The 18,124-nt window shown below is 58.5% G+C and overlaps 1 protein-coding gene across 2 annotated transcripts in view; it reads left to right on the forward strand.

The window, feature by feature from the left end:
- Nucleotides 1–18,124, forward strand: part of Zfyve28 (zinc finger FYVE-type containing 28) — a 141,631-nt gene that overhangs the window by 34,348 nt on the left and 89,159 nt on the right. For both annotated transcript variants that reach the window (XM_046423877.2, XM_046423876.2), the window contains exon 2: nt 17,010–17,150. In XM_046423877.2, coding sequence (XP_046279833.1) covers nt 17,010–17,150 — 141 coding nt within the window. The remainder of the gene's footprint in view (nt 1–17,009; nt 17,151–18,124) is intronic.

The following is an 18,124-nucleotide window of genomic DNA, read 5'->3' on the forward strand; positions in this document are numbered from 1 at the left end:
GATGTGGCTCAAGTGGTAGCGCGCTCGCCTGGCATGCGTACGGCCCGGGTTCAATCCTCAGCACCACATACAAACAGAGATGTTGTGTCCGCCGAGAACTAAAAAATAAATATTAAAAATTCTCTCTCTGTCTCTCTCTCTCTTTCTTTAAAAAAATAAAAATAAAAATGGGTGAGAACAAAGTGGGGCTCCTGCTGGCTTCTCTGCCAAGGTCCTCGTCCTTTGGTGAGTGCAGGCCTTCTCCTGGAGCCACAGTTGTTAAGGGGAGGGGATTGATCAGCGTCCTTCCCGAGTGGCAGTACCTTCTGGCAGTGCAGTACAGAGTTTAATGTGCCTTGTTTGAGAATTTGAAGAACAAGCACAATACAGGAGAAGAATGTGAGAGTGGGTGTGAGCGGCTGTCCCCTGAGGCCGGCCTCTGCTGCCCACAGCTGCAGGAGCTGGCTGGGCTGGGCCCAGGAGTGGCTCTGGTTCTCAGGCCCTCTGCCTTCTCCCTGAGGTGGCTGCACTCCTACCTCCTTTCTCCCCGCCTGGCCACACCAGCTGCCTGCCTTCTCCCAGCTCTGAGTCACCCGACCTGCCCCTTCTCCTTGGGTGGCATCAAAGCCTGAGCGACCCTTCCAGCTCTGCCTCAGGCTGTGATGGGAATTCATTTCGCAGCCTGGCACATGGATCCCGTGGGTCGTCTTGGTGGATAAGGGGGCACTGTTTCCTGTTGGGCCGCCTTGGTGGATGGGGCGTCGTGTCCTGTTGGGTTGCGTTGGTGGATATGGGTGCCATGTCCCCTTGGTGGAACCCCCTGGATTTTTGCATTGTACAGAAAGATCAAGATACACACCATGGTCAGGTCTTCTGCACATTTACATGGCCACAGGAAAGCTAGGCAGAGTGGGGGTACCCCTCCATTCCCTGGAGCAGTTGGAGAGTCAGGGCCCCAGACAGCACGCAGCACAGTGTCCCCTGGCACCACGGCCCAGGAGAGCTGGGGATGGAGCAGGAGCTGGGGAGAGGCCTTTCCCTGCCAGGCAGTGCAGGACAGAGGGCCGTCCTCCTGTGGACAGTCCTCTCAGGCCCCACCCATTCTCTCCTGTGGGTCTGGCTAGGGTCAGCCAGAGTCAGGTCCAAGGTCGCCTCCATCCTGCCAGTGCCACACCTCGTCACCGACGACTTGTCTGAAGAGCGTGACCAGAACCTGGGGAGTGCCTGGGGGCACCTCTCAGCCCCCAGTGAGATCCAGGGCATTGAGCCCAGGGTTGTGCCTGTCCACGCTGGGCAGTGGGGCTCTGCAGGCCCTCTGTGTGTCCAGTGGGCCATAGGCCAAGACGATGCTCAGGCAAGTTTAAAGGGAAACTCCTGGCATGGGATTTCTCCGTGGCCCTAAACAGCAGCAGAAGGCAAGCTCCCCCTCCCTGTGTGGTGGTGGGCCATCCAGGTCACCGAGGGGCACTGACAGTGCAAGGTGGCAGAAACTCTTGTCTTCCTGTCCAGGAGGAGGGTGGCCTGTAGTCAGGCTTTAGCTGCCTGGGCTGAGGCCTCAGGAGGGTCTCTTCCTGCCTCTTCAGCTTCCAGGGACTCTCCTGGTCACTTCGTTCCATCTCCATGTCCATTTTCACAGGTGTTCTCCGTGTGTCCTTGCCCACTGGGGACCATTGACGCTGGATGTCTGGGCCTCAGGTTGAGACTTATTTTCCAAATAAGGTCATGGTTCTGGGTGTACTTTCTGGAAGGCCACTGTTCAACCCATGGCAGGTTTCTGGGGGGTCCCAGCACAGGCCTGCCCATGGCTTTAGGGAGTATTTCAGCTGCAGCAAGGGGATGCTGCCCACCTACTCTTGGCTGTGTGTTTACACGGCTGCAGGAAAGCAGATTTGGTCACAGAACAAGGCCTCCATTACCTAAACTCACCAGCCTCACCAGGAGGAGGGATGGTGGGAATGTGTTTCTCGCAGCATCACCTGTTCATGGCAGACAGGTGCCCATGGAAGAGGCACCAATGGCCTCATGCACATGAAAGGACGCCCAGCGTTGCTCTTCACTAGGTGCCACTGCACACCCAATGGGGAGGCTGGAGCCAGAGCATCAGCTGATAACCTGCATCGGTGAGGACGTGGAGAAGGGGCAGTCCTCAGACACATGGTGGTGTGGGGCTCCTTAGGAGGCACAGTCTCTTCGTCCTAGTCTGGAGGTTCCTTACGGTCCAGCACGGCATTGCTTGCACCAGGATGTCCACCTCCAGGTCTGTACTCAAGAGGACTGAAGACTCGTCCACAACAGCACTGTCCACAGCTGGAGGGTGGGTGCAACCCAGATGCCCAAAGTAGAGGACAGCTAGGTGAAGCCTAGTGTCTCCGGAGCCAGAGCAAAGAGGAGGGAAGTCACGACATTTGAGTCTCTTTCCTGTCACCGGTGTTCATGCCGGGTGCGGTGGCCGCACCTGTGATCCCTGCAACTTGGGAGGCTGAGGCAGGAGGACTGAGGCCAGTCAGGCTGGGAAACTTAGCAAGACCCTGTCAAAATAAAAAATAAAAAGGGTTGGGGATGCAGCTCAGTGGTAGAGCCCCCTGGGTTCAATCCCCAGTACAAACAATAACCACCACAGCAAAAAAACAAACCCCCCAAACCCACCTGGTGCCCAGTGAAAGAGGTCAGACACCAAGGGCCTCACATTGCATGGTTCCATGTAGGGGAGTGTCCAGAACAGGTGAATCCTTAGAGTCCCACCAGGGGCTGATTGGGGAGTGGGGTTTCCTTTGGGGCAATGGAAGTGCTCTGGAATTAGATCACAGGGACAGTTGCCACCGCTCAAACCCGCTGGATTGTGCACTTTAACTGGGAGACTTTTATGGCATGTGATTGTCTTGAGCTGTTTCACAAAGCAGAGCTTGCTCTTTGGGGAGTGATGGCTGGCTTGTTGTCCTGCCTGCTGGACCATCTGACCCGGGCTTGGCATCCATGGCATGGCCTAGTGAGCACTGGCCCTGGGATGTTGGCCTGGGTGTGGGTTCAGTGGTTGGAGGAGGTTCAGCGGCCACCACCCTGGGTTCTAAGTCCCTTAGATCCCTCAAGGGGGAGCTGGTCCTGAAATATGCCCTGGTGCTACTTGCCTCAGGCAGTGAGGGCACCTTCAGAGCTGGCTTCTGCTGGTCATTTTTTGATCTTCCCTGGTGGGAGACCCCTCAAATTCCCTATTCTTTTCTGGCAGCATGTCCCCAGGGCCCAGGCAGGTCATCCCAGGGCCTGGGATCCTCCAGGCATGGGGTAGGGCTCTCCTGATCCACTCCTGGGCCAGGATTGTGACACTGGTGGGTCTGAACCCATGCGGTGGAGACCAGGGCAGCCAAGTTGGCTGCTGCGGCCCAACTGCAGCCGTCCTCTAGGCCAGAACAGGGACCCCTGCTGGGGACTTTTGGTGGTGGTTGTGGGGTCAGAACCAAGGGCCTCGTGCATGCTAGGCAGGCACTTGCCACTTATCTGCCCCTGCCCCTGCTTGGGGCTCTGAATGCACCCTTGATTAATAGCAGAAACAAGCTCAGTTCTCATGAGCTCTTAACAAGTCACTTCAGATCCTTCTGAAGAAGAGGAAGAGTTCATCAACAGGTGGGTTGACTGCCCACACGTCTTTGGGGAGAAGAGAGCTGCAACTCCCGAGTTTCCTGGATGCTGTCAGCCAGTGGGGCTGGGCCTCAGGCTCTGTCCTGGCAGTGTGGGCTCAAGAGGGTGGCACCTAAGGGCGCCCAGCTCTGTGGGGACAGAATTACCATCTTGGCAAGTTTGCTATCTAATAATTCAAAAAACAAAGTGCATTGAATAGATTTTTCTTAGTTGTAGTTGGACACAATACCTTTATTTTATTTATTTATTTTTGTGTGGTGCTGAGGAGCGAACCCAGCAGCCTGCACATGCTAGGCAAGCGCTCTACTGCCGAGCCACAACCCCAGCCCCAACAAAGTGCATTTTAAAGAACACTAAAGTTCAAACGCGGGGTCCCCCACCTCTGTGAACTTGGCGGCGACGCGCACATGCACCCTGTGGTGCCCGCGCTCCTGCTCTTGTTCCTTAGCCATTGTGGAAGTGCCGAGGTCTGCCGGCTTCCGTCAGCTCCCCCTGCAGCTGTGCTGCTAGGTTTCCTGCAGTCTGTGTCCTTGGCATGTCCTTTGTCAGGTGGTACTCCACTGGGAGCTTTATTTGAAAATTGATTTTCCCTTTGAAAACCCTTTGCTTAGCAGGGTGCAGTAGCAGTAGTCCCAGCTACTCCAGAGGCTGAGGCAGGAAGGTCTGTGAGCCCAAGAGTTCAGGCCAGCCCTGAACACAGCCCGGGTAACACAGCAAGACTCCATCTCAAAAAGAAAAAAAGAAGGAAAAATAGAAATAAAGGCAAACCAGCCGTTGGGCCTTTGTCGGATGATCTGGGTGGCCTGCACAACAAACACCACAGCCCAGGCCAGCGTCACCACCTGGGGTTTTGCAGGGCCCTGGCCTACCTGCTCCCTTGTAAGGGGGAGGTCCTAGCACAGAGGGAGACACTCTGCCCTGTGGGCTCAACACAGCTTGGCCCAGGGCCAGGGCTGGCTTCCCTGGAGCATCCCCTTCCACAGGAGCTGGGTCTCCACATCAGTGACTAGACAGGTTATCAGGGGAGCTTTTTGCTGTGCCCTGATGCTGGGGCCTCCTGAGCCACTGAGCTCCTCTGGGCTCTGCTGACCCATGGAGTGACTAGCAGCTGTGGGGAAGGCTGTGACTCCCCATCTCCTGCCCCTCTGAGCTGGCCATGGCCTCTGTTGCAAGTGAGAAGGGCTAGCCTGGGAGAAGGAGTGTGGCTTGGTGAGACAGCAGGTGCAGGGGTGTTGGAACTCGACTCAAAATCTAAAGCTGCTCTGGGCACTAATTCACCAGGTTGTTGGGGACGCTGCAGAGGCGTGGGCTGGCCTCCAAGGAGGCTGGGGGGCAGCTTTGCATAAGCAGGTTCTTATGAGACATAATTCTGGGCAACACTGCTATAAAAGCATTTCAGACAGAAATTTAGTGAGGTTCCCAGCTCCATCTCAGAATTTATGTGCAAACCTCTTATGCCTAGGATAACTGGACGCTATGGTTAAGCTCTGTTTCCCTGAATCTTTTTGGAGACATGGCCTGTCTCTTTTGTGGATGCCCCTGTCCAGCCTCCAACCCACTCCTGTCAGGTGCATGGGTTGGGGCCTGTGCTAGGTGTGAGGTTGGGTTGCATTTCCTTCTCCTCCCTTGGTTTCCTGAGAGTGGGTCACAAGGTCAAGCCTCTGCAGTGCCCAGATGGGGAGGAGCCCTGACCTCCCACCACGTCCCTCCTAGGGAGTAGAGGGAGCACCAGTCCTGCCCCCCATCAGGACCACAGTGGCCAGGAAGCCAACATGTGCAGCCCCTTCCCATCTGGAACTCGCCCTACAGTGGCTCAGTTGGGGTGTCTGTCTCCCAGGTGGTTCTTGGGGCTCAGTCACCCAGAGTCCGGCTAAGAGTGGGTCTGGAGGACCTGACTTGGGGCATTGGAACCCAGGCCCAACTCTGACCCTGCGTGGGGAGAGCCCCTGACCCCAGCCAGGCTGGATTTTTTCAGCTATCTCCAGGTCAGGCCCAGGTCCAGAGCTCTGAAGGGCCAGAGATTACAGAGTGGACCAGAAGCAGAGATGGACCTGCCCTGTGAGAGAGTCCGTGGGCCAGGGCTTGCCAGGGAGCCGCCAGCAGCCCCTCAGGCAGTGGTACAGGTGGGAGGCGACCAGGTGACCTGCCCAGACTCTGCAGGAGCCTGGCAGGTCCCAGTTACTGTGAGCTCTGAGAGGCCCCTGCTGTATGCAGCAGGAAGCGGGAGGTGTTGGGGTGTGAGTGGCCCACCTGTAGGTGAGAAGGCTGGGTCCCTCCCTTTGCCTGTCCCTGTGTTTTGAGCATGCCCTGACTCACCTGCTGGTCATCTGCCTTTCCCCTTTCCATGTCACCTGCAGGGGACACCTTGCCGAGAGTGGCTCTTCCAGGTGATTCTTCCCCAGGCGTGGCATGGCCCTGCCCCGCCCTCTGCTCTCAGGGCCTCTTTACCTCCTTTCCTAATCCCAACAGGGGCCTCCTGCAGCCCTCTGGGCTCACCTGGGCACCCTTCGTCCTGCCCTGCCCAGCCCCACGGTTCTACCCTGCCCTCCCTGTACTCTGCTGGGCCTGAGGTCCGAGGAGGGCCATGGCCAGGTCAGCTCCTGCTCGGCGTGTGGGGCCCCCCCTTGCTGTCCCTCCAGTGACTCCCTGGTGGGGGGTCCCAGGTTCCTGACTTTGGGCCTTTGTCATGTGAACAGCCCCAGAACTCTGGCTCCATGGCAGCTTTGTGTTGTGGAGATGGAGCCAGGTTGGAAGTGCTGCTGTCAGGAAGGATGTTATCCTTTGGCTTTTTTTGTGTGTGTGTGTGTGGTGCTGGGATTGACCGAGGGCCTTGTGCTTGAGAGGCAAGCACTGTACCACCTGAGCTACATCCCCGTTGGCTTCTTTTTAAATCACCTGCCCACCCGTTATCACTTTTGTTTATAACGATGAGGTCGCCAGGTAAGGACTGAGTGCCCTGCTCTGGCCGGCACTGGGCCAGGTCTCCCCGCACCCCGGGGGCTTCGGGGCCATTTGGCAGGAGGTGAGCTGAGGTGGCAGGTGTGCCTTGCCCATGTTCAGCACCCAGTAAGAGGCGGGGCTGGGGTCTGTGCTTGGAGCCCTCTTGGCTCCTTCTGTTGCCCGGGCCACAGACTCTCCCCCATGTTCCAGAGGGCCCTGGATTCTTCTAAGACACGTCATTGAAGTGGCTTTTTTCTGTCTTGCTGTAGGGACAAAGGACTTGTTGATGTGCACTGAACACAAAACCACCAGCCTTTCCTGGCAGTGCTTGCTGTGAAGGGCTCTGAAGGGCAGCTGCGTCCTTGGGGCAGGCAGGGCACTCAGTGGGCTGGCTGGCCCACATACCACCGAGGACAGGCTTTGGGGGTCCAGGTCAGGCTGGAGGCCTGTGTGGCTGGCTGAATGTTCCCCCTCTTGCGTGGGGTCAGTGAGGCCGTGTTCAGCACCCAGCTCCTGCAGCCTAGCATGGGTGGGTGGACTCTCCCTGGGCACATAGTGCTGACATATGAAGGCTGTGCAAACTGGCCTCCCGTGGGCTTCAGACATCCCAGCAGCACTTGCCCTGCAGGCATCCACAGCCCAGATCCTCCTGGGCCAGGCGGCCACATGTGAGCCTGGACCCCCAGCTGTTAGGCCCCCAGCTGGCGGGGGGCTCTCCATTGCACACAGCGCACACCATGGCCCTTGGCCTGCAGAGCTGACAGGCAGGGAAGCTCCAGCGTGCTCTTCCTGATTGCTCAGCAGGCAGATGCAGGGAAAGCAAGCCACAGAGCGGTGGCTTCCTCTGATGTCCAGTAGAGAGCCGGGCCTCGAGCTGTGAGTGAAAAGTTGGGTCCCTCCCTTTGCGTGTCCCTGTGTTATGAGCATCAGGCATCAGTGCTGGCCCATCATTTGTTGGACGTAAGATGCTGGGTGGTTTGGATTTTTATGGAGCTCTCCTCCCTGTGATTTGGGGAGAGCCCCACACCTCTTCCAGGATGGTGGGATTTCTAGGCAGACCCACCGACGGCTCTGCCGAGTAGAGGGTAGCACAGGCTGTGGCAGCTCCGGACACCAGTCCATGCCCTCTGTCGATGTCCTGCAGGCCAGGCTACTGGTTATGTCCACAGGCACTGGCTGCCTGTTTGTCTAGGCCCAGGGACACAACACGTTCACACGCAGGTTGTGCAGTCTCCAGGCCATTGCAGGCTGGCAGCACGGGACTGAAGTCTCCAATCTGTTGTGAGCTGGATCCCCAAGCCCAAGAAAGCTGCCCTGGGCAGACAGGTCTCGACGGTGCCCACCCCACTTGGCACCACAGCCGAGGACCCTGAAGGCAGCCCTCCCTGGGTTGCTTACCTGAGGGGCCAGTTGCCTTACTGGGAAAAGCTTTGAAAGAGATCTTGCTTCCAGGGGACAGAGGAACTGAGTCCAGCCGTCCAGGCCAGTGCCTCCCACCTCGGAGGTGGCATTCCTGGCTCATTTCCAGTTATTCTTGAGAACTCTGTGCAAGAAAGGGGAAGGCCTGGGCCTCCCTGCATTTGGTGGCAGGTGAGCTGTGAGGGGTCATCTTTGTGCTGAAGCTCTGCCCAGGCTCTGCCCACCAATTCCTATACCTGGCCAGGGCCTGGCTGTCCTGAACCGCGAAGGAAGAGCTGGCTACTTGGTGGCTGTCTGGTCAGGAGTGCTGGGGGCGCTCGCCGCGTGGGCAGGGTCAGAGGGATCACAGGGGTGAGGAAAAGCCCGGGGCTCAGCTCCACATCTGCAGGGAGGACAGGGGGCCAGCAGAAGCTGTGGCCTGTTGAGGGGTCAAAACCCTGGTGAAGCCAGGGCAAGAAGTGGGCATGAGGAAGGACCCTCCCACTCTCTAGCCTCCTGCTGACCAGGCATGCTGTCTGCAGCATCCTGAGCCTCACAGCAGGGTGGAGAAGGTGGGGATGGGAGGTGAGTAGTAAGTAGCCCCAGCCATGTGGCTGCTGGCGGGCTCATGAGAGCCGGCTGCCTCCATGTGACAGCAGGAGCCGCTGCCTGTTGGACTCCAGCTTGGCTTGGGGGTAGCTAGCCATAGTGCCAGGTCAGCAGGCCTTGGCCTGGCTGCCCTGGGGCATCCTGCTGTGGATGAGGCCTTCCTTAGGATGTGGGTGTGCTACTCATAGATGCCAGGCCTCAGAGGTCAGCGTGTTGTGGGCACCTGCAGGAGGGCCCTGGTCAGTGTGGAGGTGGTGAGCAGTACTGACCGTGGGGACCTGACAGTTGGGCAGCTTCTCCTGTGCTGGGGCTGAGGATCAGCTGGCTGGGTGGGCAGTGGGTGCGGGGAGCAATGGAAATCAGCTGCCTCTGGGCCTTTCTTGACTTCTCAGGGTGCTCTTGGGCCCAGAGTCTAACGCTTTACTGGAAAGCTGGCCCAAGAGAGGCCAGGGCCTGGGAGGGCACCTTGGGCACCCACCCTCCCCAGAACTCTCTAGCCCAAGTGCAGCTGAAGTCCCTGTGTGGCCACTGTCTCTGGGGAACTGCAGAAATCAGAAAGGCAAGCACACAGGGGAGCCACTGGGGCAGCGCGTGGCAGGGGCTGGCCTTGCAGGGTGGTCCATCTCTCATCCTGGACAGCTGCTGGGCGGGAGCAGTGTGGAGAGCCACTCTGAATCCTGGAGCAGAGAGGCTCTGACCGTCACTACACCTAATAGTGACCTGGACACTGCCCGGGTCCCGGAGGTTGAGGACGGGTCTTCAGATGTAGGCATGTCGCCCCATGGATTGAGCTATGCTCACCTGTTCCTTTATGGTATTACCCCTTGCCCTGTTTGGGATAGAATGTTCCATGGAAGCATCCTTTGTGTGTCCCCTTCTCTTGCTTTGCCCCTGGGTGTGGCCTTCTTTGATGTCAGCCAACCTGCTGACAGCAGACATCAGGAAGCTAGACTCAGCCCCTGAAACCTGACCCCTTGCCTCATTTGAATGGCTTCTCCTCAATAATAGGGGTCAACACATGCTCTGTCTCTTTCTGCAGGCCCTTAAGGTCAGAGGAGCCGTCACAGGACCCAAAGAAAAAGGTATCTCTGTCTCTTGTGTGGTTATTTCATGCAGCCCAATTAGCCCAGGTCCCCTGGAGTGATCCTGAGTGTTTTAGTCACAAGGAATGTGACAGAACAGGACTCCAGTGGATCTGCTGGATATCACTCCATCACTGGGTGTACCTGGGTGAAAGGCTGTCCTCTCTGGTCTGCCGTGCCTTCTGCCCTGATGTCTGTCCCACCCACCTGTCCTGATACCTACCCCTTGGCTGTTCTCGCCTCCTGGGGCTTGGCCAAGATGGTGGTGCTGCTGCCTGGAGTGTCTCTTTAAGGTCCTCTGACTGCAGTTTTTGCATCATATTTGGGAAGCAGAATCCCGCCCTGGCTCTCACAGCCCCTCCTCCCATAAAGATGCCCAAGGGTCCTTGGAGGGACCCCCGGCCAGAGTTCTGGCTCCATGGTGTCTAGCACGCCAGCCAGGCCGCCAGTTACCTTCGTAAGCTTTGGTCTCACCTGGGCTGGAGGTGCCGCACAGGGCCACCTTGCAGAAGGCTCTGGTGAGCAGTGCTCTGTGCAGGGCTGGGGCCTGACCCTCTGGGTGGCTCATGGTGGCCAGGGTGCTGTGTCCACCCTCAGCTGCTGGGAGCCCGCCAGCCTCGGCCCATGCCTGCTCAGAAGGGCCTGGGCTTGCCCGAGCTCATGCCACACCCAGCCCTGGTGCTCACCCTCGGGACCAACTGTTGAAGAAGGAGCAGCTCAGCCAGTTGTACTATGGGCTCTGAGCTGGTGCGTCCTGCTTCACACCTGAACTCATAACTGCTTTGCTATCACGCCTCTTCCCCTGCCTCTTCTGAGGATGCTGGTTCAGGAGTCCTCTAGCTGGCTGCTTTCCTGTGGGTCTTTTAACAGTAAAAACCTCCACTGCTACGAGTTTATCTTCAGACGATATTGACATGGCACGATTTAAAGGGCATTCCTACTGGGTTCTAATTCATTATTTGGCAATGTTGATTTCACAGATTTTACAGGGTCTATCTTTTTGTAGCAATTGGTACCTTCCTTGTGAACGCTTTATTTATAGATGTGAAAAACACGTAAAACTCAGTGCTGAGTTGCTGTTGAGTGAGGCTGGCTCAGGCCATGTCCAGAGGCCAGACCCTGCCTCCCTCTGCGGCAGCTCCACCAGCAGGACCAGTTAGCTCTGCGACTTAGAGATGGAAATCAGCACCTGAAGCTGTCCTCACCGTCTTCTGGATTCTGTGAATCAGGACAAGCCCATCTCGTCAGTTGTGCTAATTCACTTCCTGGGACCTTTGCCTGGAGGTTCCCAGCACCGAGGGCATGGGTCATGACTGTCACATCACAGAGACTCTTCCTGCTGTGGCCCAGTGGCACTACTGGGCGACACACAGAGCTTTGGATTCTTCTGTCTGAAATACCAGTCCTGAGGGGGCTGGAGCACAAGCAGCTCCATGTATAACTGACGTTTTAAAATAGCACAGGCCTTTTGTATTTTAGTGATTCTTTCCCTCTGACTGTTCTTAATTTCTTCTGCTCAGTGTGTGTGTGTGTGTGTGTGTGTGTGTGTACACGCACACACACACATACATGCAAGAACAGGGCTTTCTTTTGCTCACAGTCCGTGCATCGCGGTCCTGGTTTAGGGGCTTTGTTACATTGGCAGGAAGCCAGGAAAACCCAAGGGGATCTGTCCACGCACATCAGTGCAAGCAGCAGCGCCACCTTCCACTGGGGCCCTTCGGGAAGCCGAGGTGGTGTTGGGAGTCCCTCTCACCCGGGACCATGGGGACATTCAGAGTCTCGCCGTTTGGGTGGCGTTGGCTTGGGCACCTCATTTGGGATGCTCCTTCGCCCTGGAACTGTGGGTCCTATGGTCACAGACACCCTAGCTCTTTCCTCCAGAGAGAACTTTGAGTGGCCTCAACCGTCATTTTGTCTCTTTTTCTTTCTTTGATGTTTTTTTGGGATGGAACCCAGGGCCTCACGCATGCCAGGCAGGAGCTCCATCCCTGAGCTGCATCCTGGCCCTCGAAGGCCATTTGCAATGTTCACATTTGCTGCTCAGGGCTGAGGACGGCTCAGGCTGGACAGGTCCTCAGGGTCTCCCCGGGAGGCTGGAGTGGCCCCAGCAGCAGCTGTTTGAGATTCGGGTTTTACCTTCCACTAGGGCTGCCTAGAGGGGTCTGCTGAGTGGGCCTGCACAGTGTCGCAGGCCGCGTGGCCTGCCGTGGTCTGTGAGACACTCAGCCCCATGCCGTTCCAACACCTTCCATCTTGTCTGTGAATTCACCTTGCCCAGCAGTCACCCCTGCGGGGGCCCATCGTCACCTGACTGTGTCCGGGTGGGGCGATAGGTGGGCCAGTGCCGTGAGCACTGCAGTGCCTGGAGGACCACTGCAGTGGGGGTCTTGCTGCAGTGGGGTGTCCCCCAGCCGGCGTGAGCAGAGGAGCTGCAGAGCGGGCTGCTGGAGCAGGTGGAGGCAGCCGGAGTGGAAAAGGCTGGTGACTTGATGTTAGCACAGTGCCGGCAGGCCCCGGGTCTCCGCTGTGACAGCCACCGGCTGACTGCACCGTCCCCCTGGTGGGCACCGGAGGACTCAGGGACTCCCTTGTCTAGTCAGTGACCAAAATACCTGATGCAAACAACTTAGCAGAGGGCTCATGGTTTCAGAGACCCAGACCATGGTGGGCTGACTCCATTGATCTGGGCCTAGGTGACCCGGAGCATCATGGAGGAGGAAAGCTGCCCAGTTCATGGTGGGAAGCAGAGTGAGCAAGGGGAAGGGGCTGCAGGGAAGAGGCACAGGGTACACCCCAGTGGCCCCCTCCAGCCACACCCTACCTGTCCACAGTCCCACCCACTCAGTCATTCAGACTCTCACCGACCAGTCATCTCATCTCCTGCATTGGCAGGACTCTGGGGGATACCTCACCTCCAAACTGTAACAGGTGCTGGGCCCTGGGTGACAAGGTTTCCTCTCACGGACATTCCCCTGTTCACTGGTGTGTGTGACCCGCCCCCACATGAGGATGAGTTGTGAGTGTAAGATACAGGCTGGGCAGTGGGAGCAGCTCATCTGCTAGATGGTGGTCACCAGCCCCCCTGGGCAGCCAGCGTCTTCCCAACTGTTGTGAATCACGCAATCAAAATAGTGGTCATGGCCAGAAGTGCTATGAAAGAACAAAGTAGGGTCAGTGGATTAGTGTCCCACTCAGTGAGGCTTGGCACTGTGTCGGAGGGGACTTTGTTGCTGCTGTGTGTGTGTGTGTGTGTGTGTGCGCGCACACGCGCGCGTGCACCTGTGTTTCAGGGTGTGATGTGCAGTGTATTGTTCCGAGTTGTGTCTGGAAGGTTGAGCAGCCCCTCCCCACCCTGGTTAGAGGCCTCCCCTGCCCCTCTGTTTAGAGTAGAACCCCAAAGCACAGCTTGCTTTTCTTTGCGGCAGGCATTGTGATCTGGACTCCTGCTGTTGGTGGGCCTGCTTCTCTATGGTGGATGTCGACCCACAGAGCAGGCTGGGCTCCCCTGGGTGGGCGGGAGCTCTGCCAGTGCTCTCCACTGAGGGCCTGAGGGGGCCGGCCCAGGGAGCACACTGCCCAGGAAGGCAAACTAGTGATGGCCACATGGGCAGGCGGGGGAGGGCGGGTGGGCACAGCCTGAGCAGCTGCAAAGTCCTCAGTATCTTTGTGTTTCCAAGGACTTACGGAGCCTCACAACAACTTACAGAGCCCTGCTCTCCTGAATACTGGGCATTTGGGGACACTCCCTCCAAGTGGGCAGCTTTGTGGGGTGGGATGGGAAGGCAAGAGGGTCAACAAAGCAGTGTTGCCTGGGTTGAAACAAGCCCACCCTGTCTCAGGTGTGAAGGCCACGGGCCACACCAGCGGGGGGACAAACAGGCTCTACCCTACTCAGCTATGAAGAAAGACTTCCACTTGCAGCTGCCAATCACCAGGAGCACTGACTGGGGTCAGCGGTCCTGGACTTGCAGGCCAGCAGGTGCAGCTGCCTTTGATGATATCACAACACTTCGGCCTGCTCCTTGGTCTATGGGACACTGTGTCTCCTCACCTGCAAGTGTGTGGTCAGACGTGTGGAGCCCCTGCTCCCAAGGGTCAGGTGGGAGCCCCTTTACTGAAGAGCTTTTCTCTGTCCAGCAGTAGAGTTTTGGGGAGCCTCAGCAGGGATGGAGGGGTGGAACTGGCCCACCAAAAGTTTTTTTTTTTTATGGTTTGGATACATGGTGTTCTGCCGAAGCTCAGTGTAAGAAGGTTCAGGGGAGAAATCATTGGGTTATAGCCTTAAACTAATCAATGGTTTAATCCCTAATGGGATTAGCTGGTAACTAGAGGTGTGGCTGGAGGAAATGGCTCACGGGGGGTGTGGCTGTGAGGACGTACTTGGTTTCTGGAGCTGGAGTCTCTCTCTGTTTTCTGGTCACCATGTGAGCGCTTCCCTCTGCTGCACTCTTCTGCCATGATGTCCTTACTGACCTCATGGATGGAGCTGGCCTTCTGTGAACTAGGACCTCTGCGACTTGAGCCCTCAATAACCTTTTTCTCCTTTACAGTTGTTCTGGTCGGGTCTTTAAGTCACAGAGGGGAAAAGCTGACGTCAGCAGTCTTGGGGAGGTTGGCACTGGGGCCGTGGTTTCTCTGTGCTCTATGCCCAGGGCAGGGCCCCACACTGCCCTGTGAGGGCGCTGCCCGGCCCCTGGTCTCATGGCCCCACACTGCCCTGCGAGGGCGCTGCCCGGCCCCTAGGCTCATGGCCCCACACTGACCTGTGAGGGTGCTGCCCGGCCGCTGGGCTTATGGCCTGCACTGCCCTGCATGGGCGCTGCCTGGTCCCTGGGCGCATGGCCCCACACTGCCCTGCGAGGGCGCTGCCCGGCCCCTGGTCTCATGGCCTGCACTGCCCTGCGAGGGCGCTGTCTGGCCCCTGGTCTCATGGCCTGCACTGCCCTGCGAGGGCGCTGCCTGGCCCCTGGTCTCATGGCCTGCACTGCCCTGCGAGGGCGCTGCCCGGCCCCTGGTCTCATGGCCTGCACTACCCTTCATGGGCGCTGCCTGGCCCCTGGGCGCATGGCCCCACACTGCCCTGTGAGGGCGCTGCCCGGCCCCTAGGCTCATGGCCCCACACTGCCCTGTGAGGGCGCTGCCCGGCCCCTGGTCTCATGGCCTGCACTGCCCTGCGAGGGCGCTGTCTGGCCCCTGGTCTCATGGCCTGCACTGCCCTGCGAGGGCGCTGCCCGGCCCCTGGTCTCATGGCCTGCACTGCCCTTCATGGGCGCTGCCCGGCCCCTGGTCTCATGGCCTGCACTGCCCTTCATGGGCGCTGCCTGGCCCCTGGTCTCATGGCCTGCACTGCCCTGCATGGGCGCTGCCTGGCCCCTGGTCTCATGGCCTGCACTGCCCTTCATGGGCGCTGCCCGGCCCCTGGTCTCATGGCCTGCACTGCCCTTCATGGGCGCTGCCTGGCCCCTGGGCGCATGGCCCCACACTGCCCTGCGAGGGCGCTGCCCGGCCCCTGGTCTCATGGCCTGCACTGCCCTGCGAGGGCGCTGCCCGGCCCCTGGGCTGGGTCTCTTCTCATTAAAACTTGGATGTGGACGTGCTTCCTCAGCAGGGCAGCCTGTGGGTGTCTGTAGGGTGAGATGGGGCCTCGGGCAGGTTCTGCTGTGCTGGGTGGGCTCTTGTTGTCTTGCCTGGGTCTCTCTGCAGAGTGTCTTTGCCTCCTCTTGTTTGCCTCAGGCCCCACCACCCCCGGGTCTCCCTGACCCCCCTTAACTGCCTTCCAGGCCCTCTAGACACAGAGGGAACCCCAGCCGAGGGGTGGTTGGGAGCAAAAGCTGATGACTTTTTACCCCAGCGTCTACCCTGACCCCAGGAGGCTCCGGGACAGAATGCAGCCCCTCGGGCCAAAGCAGGAGATGGTACAGCGGTGGCCTTGGCTTCAGCCCTGGGCACTATTTGGAACAGCAGTCAGCTCCACCCCCACTTGAGGCCCTCTGCCCACCTGAGCACACACACACCCAACCCACAGCACGCCTTCCAGAGCACCAGAGTGTGCTCACACTTGTGCACAGTAGTCACAAGCAGCCGTGTGCATATGCCCATGTGCACACACACGCTCGCGCACATGGACACGCTCCTGCAGCCACACACAGTGGCCCCAAGTTCCTTGCAGGACAGTTGGGCTGCAGGAACACCAGGGAGGCCTGCTTGCTTGCTGGGTGCATGTGGACTGAGAAGCCCAGACTGCTGGACGGTCACACCAGGCCCTGCCGTCCCTCCTTCCCTCACCCACCATCGTGAGGGGCGCTGATGGGCCTGGGGCCAGAAGAAAGTGGTGGTTCTGGTGACCAGGGTTAGTGCCCTGAGGGGGTGCCAGGCATGGTGGCCTTGCCACTGACACTTTTTTTGCCCTGCAGCAAAGGAATAGGCTGTCTGGGGCACAGCCACAAGGGGTGGGGGCAGGTGAGGGGCAGGTCGTGCTGGGAGGGGCTGAAAGGCAAGGGGTGCAAGAAGTTGCCTTGTGTGTGGTGAACAGATGGCCCACCACGTGCTAGTTCTTAGAACAGGGTGGTCCAGTGTGGCTTTGTGCTGCATTTGTGTGTGCACATGAGAGCGTCGGTAACACCCCAGCAACATGAACCTGTGGGTGGCTGGGTGCGTGCCCCTGCATCTCCTGTGCAGAAGGCCTCCATCCCTGTCCATCCCAGGGAAGCAGCCCTTGGTGTCGTGAGAGCTGCACATGCAAGGCCCGGGCAGGGGAGCTTCTCTTGGTGTCGAGGGAAGGGGTGCTGTTGCTAGACCAGAGCCCTGTGAGTGTGGTGGGTGGCGCCGCTGAGCTGAGCTCTCCTGCCAGGAAGCACTGGGGTTCCTGGCCTTGTGGAAACGGTGCTGAGAGGGCCGAGGGGCTCCTGGGAGAGCAGGGAGTGGCACAGGCGGCGCTGTGGCTGCATCTTTGGAGTAAGATCCGTTGCTTACTCTGGCTACTTCCCTCAGTGACCATCTTTATCATTTGTTTGGACTTGTGAATGTCTTTTCTGGGAGCCATTTCATCTTCCCTTCCCTTCCCAGAACCCCTCGGCCACGGCTCTGATGAGAACCTAGGGTCTGGGGCAGAGCCTGGACCCCACAGCCTCGGGCTGCCCTCTAAGTGGGCCCCCCCAGGCAGAGCCCCTAAGCCCCAGTGGTCTGCTCCCCAGCTCTAGTTGTTGCTAGAGATCCTTGTGCAGAAATCTGATGTGAAAGCTAGCTACTGCTCAGTGCAGAAGGCTCTGGCCTGGGACCTCCGCCCTGGGAAGAGACCACCAGCTACTGTGTCCTCTCCAGTGATTAGCCGTCCACTCACTTTCCTGGTGTCTCTCTCCCCTGCAGCGGTCAGACCCACAGCTGCTGGCCCAGTTCTACTATGCTGACGAGGAGCTGAACCAGGTGGCCGCGGAGCTGGACAGCCTGGATGGGCGGAAGGACCCCCAGCGGTGTACACTACTGGTCAGCCAGTTCCGCTCCTGCCAGGTGAGCAGCCAGGGGTGGTGAGGGATGGTGCAGGCTGTCCTTGTAAAGACAGGCTTTGTCATCTGCCTACATTCTGCAGGGATGTTCTTTCTTGGTTGACCCTGGGGCTGTGGGGAATCAGAGCCAGGAGGAGGGTGTTCTTGGGCAGGAGAGTGTTCAGTAGGGGGCAAACTGCACTGGACCCCTGGGGAGAGCGGAGGTGAGGGAGGTGGGGAGGAGGGAGTGGCTGGCCTGGGCGTGAGCCTGCTCCTGGTGATGCAGGCATGCAGGGTCAGGGGCAACGCAGCTGCTTGCTGCTGACTCATGGCTGTGAGCTGCTGCTGCATAATTCAGATGGCACTGGAGGCTGCTGCTAAAAATACCTTAGCCAACCAAGTTTTCTGCCCCGAGTACTAGACACCCAGTGACCACCAAGATCTTGACGAAGCTTGGAAACTCTGTGTCTTCTGCCACAAGGTCTTGCTGGGCCCTAGATCCTGGGAGGTGGGGATGGTGTGTGCCCTCCAACAGGGACAGACTGTTGCTGTGTGACTGTGGCCCCTGCAAAGTGGCCAGCGTGGCCACACCCCAGGCTGGCTCTGGGTCTTCAGGGGACCTGCACCGATGATTGAAGGGTCATTCCTTCTCCCTGTTCTTCGTCCACTTGGCCTGCTCCAGTGTGAGGGCTTTTCTGGATAGCTCAGGCTCCGAGTGCTTTTTTCTTTTTGGTTTCTGAGGTTTTGAACTGGTCAGCAAGAGCCTCCATTCACCATGACTGTTCAGATGTTCCGATGGACATCCTTAGTTCCTCTGGGCTGACCTCCCTGCTCCCAGGAGTTAGAAACAGGGCAGAAGGTACCAGGGAGCCGCCTACAGAGGGAGGCTCCACAGAGGAGAGATGCTTAGAGAGGCTGATGCCCTGCAGCCCGCCTGGGAGGAACTGGGACGATTGTGGTGGCCTTTGGGAATGGCTGTTGTCCCCTTTACATGCCTCG

Source organism: Marmota monax, unplaced genomic scaffold (assembly GCF_021218885.2).
Source record: "Marmota monax isolate L192 unplaced genomic scaffold, Marmota_monax_Labrador192_F-V1.1 WCK01_AAM20220418_F8-fsc00009, whole genome shotgun sequence".
Lineage (NCBI taxonomy): Eukaryota > Metazoa > Chordata > Mammalia > Rodentia > Sciuridae > Marmota > Marmota monax.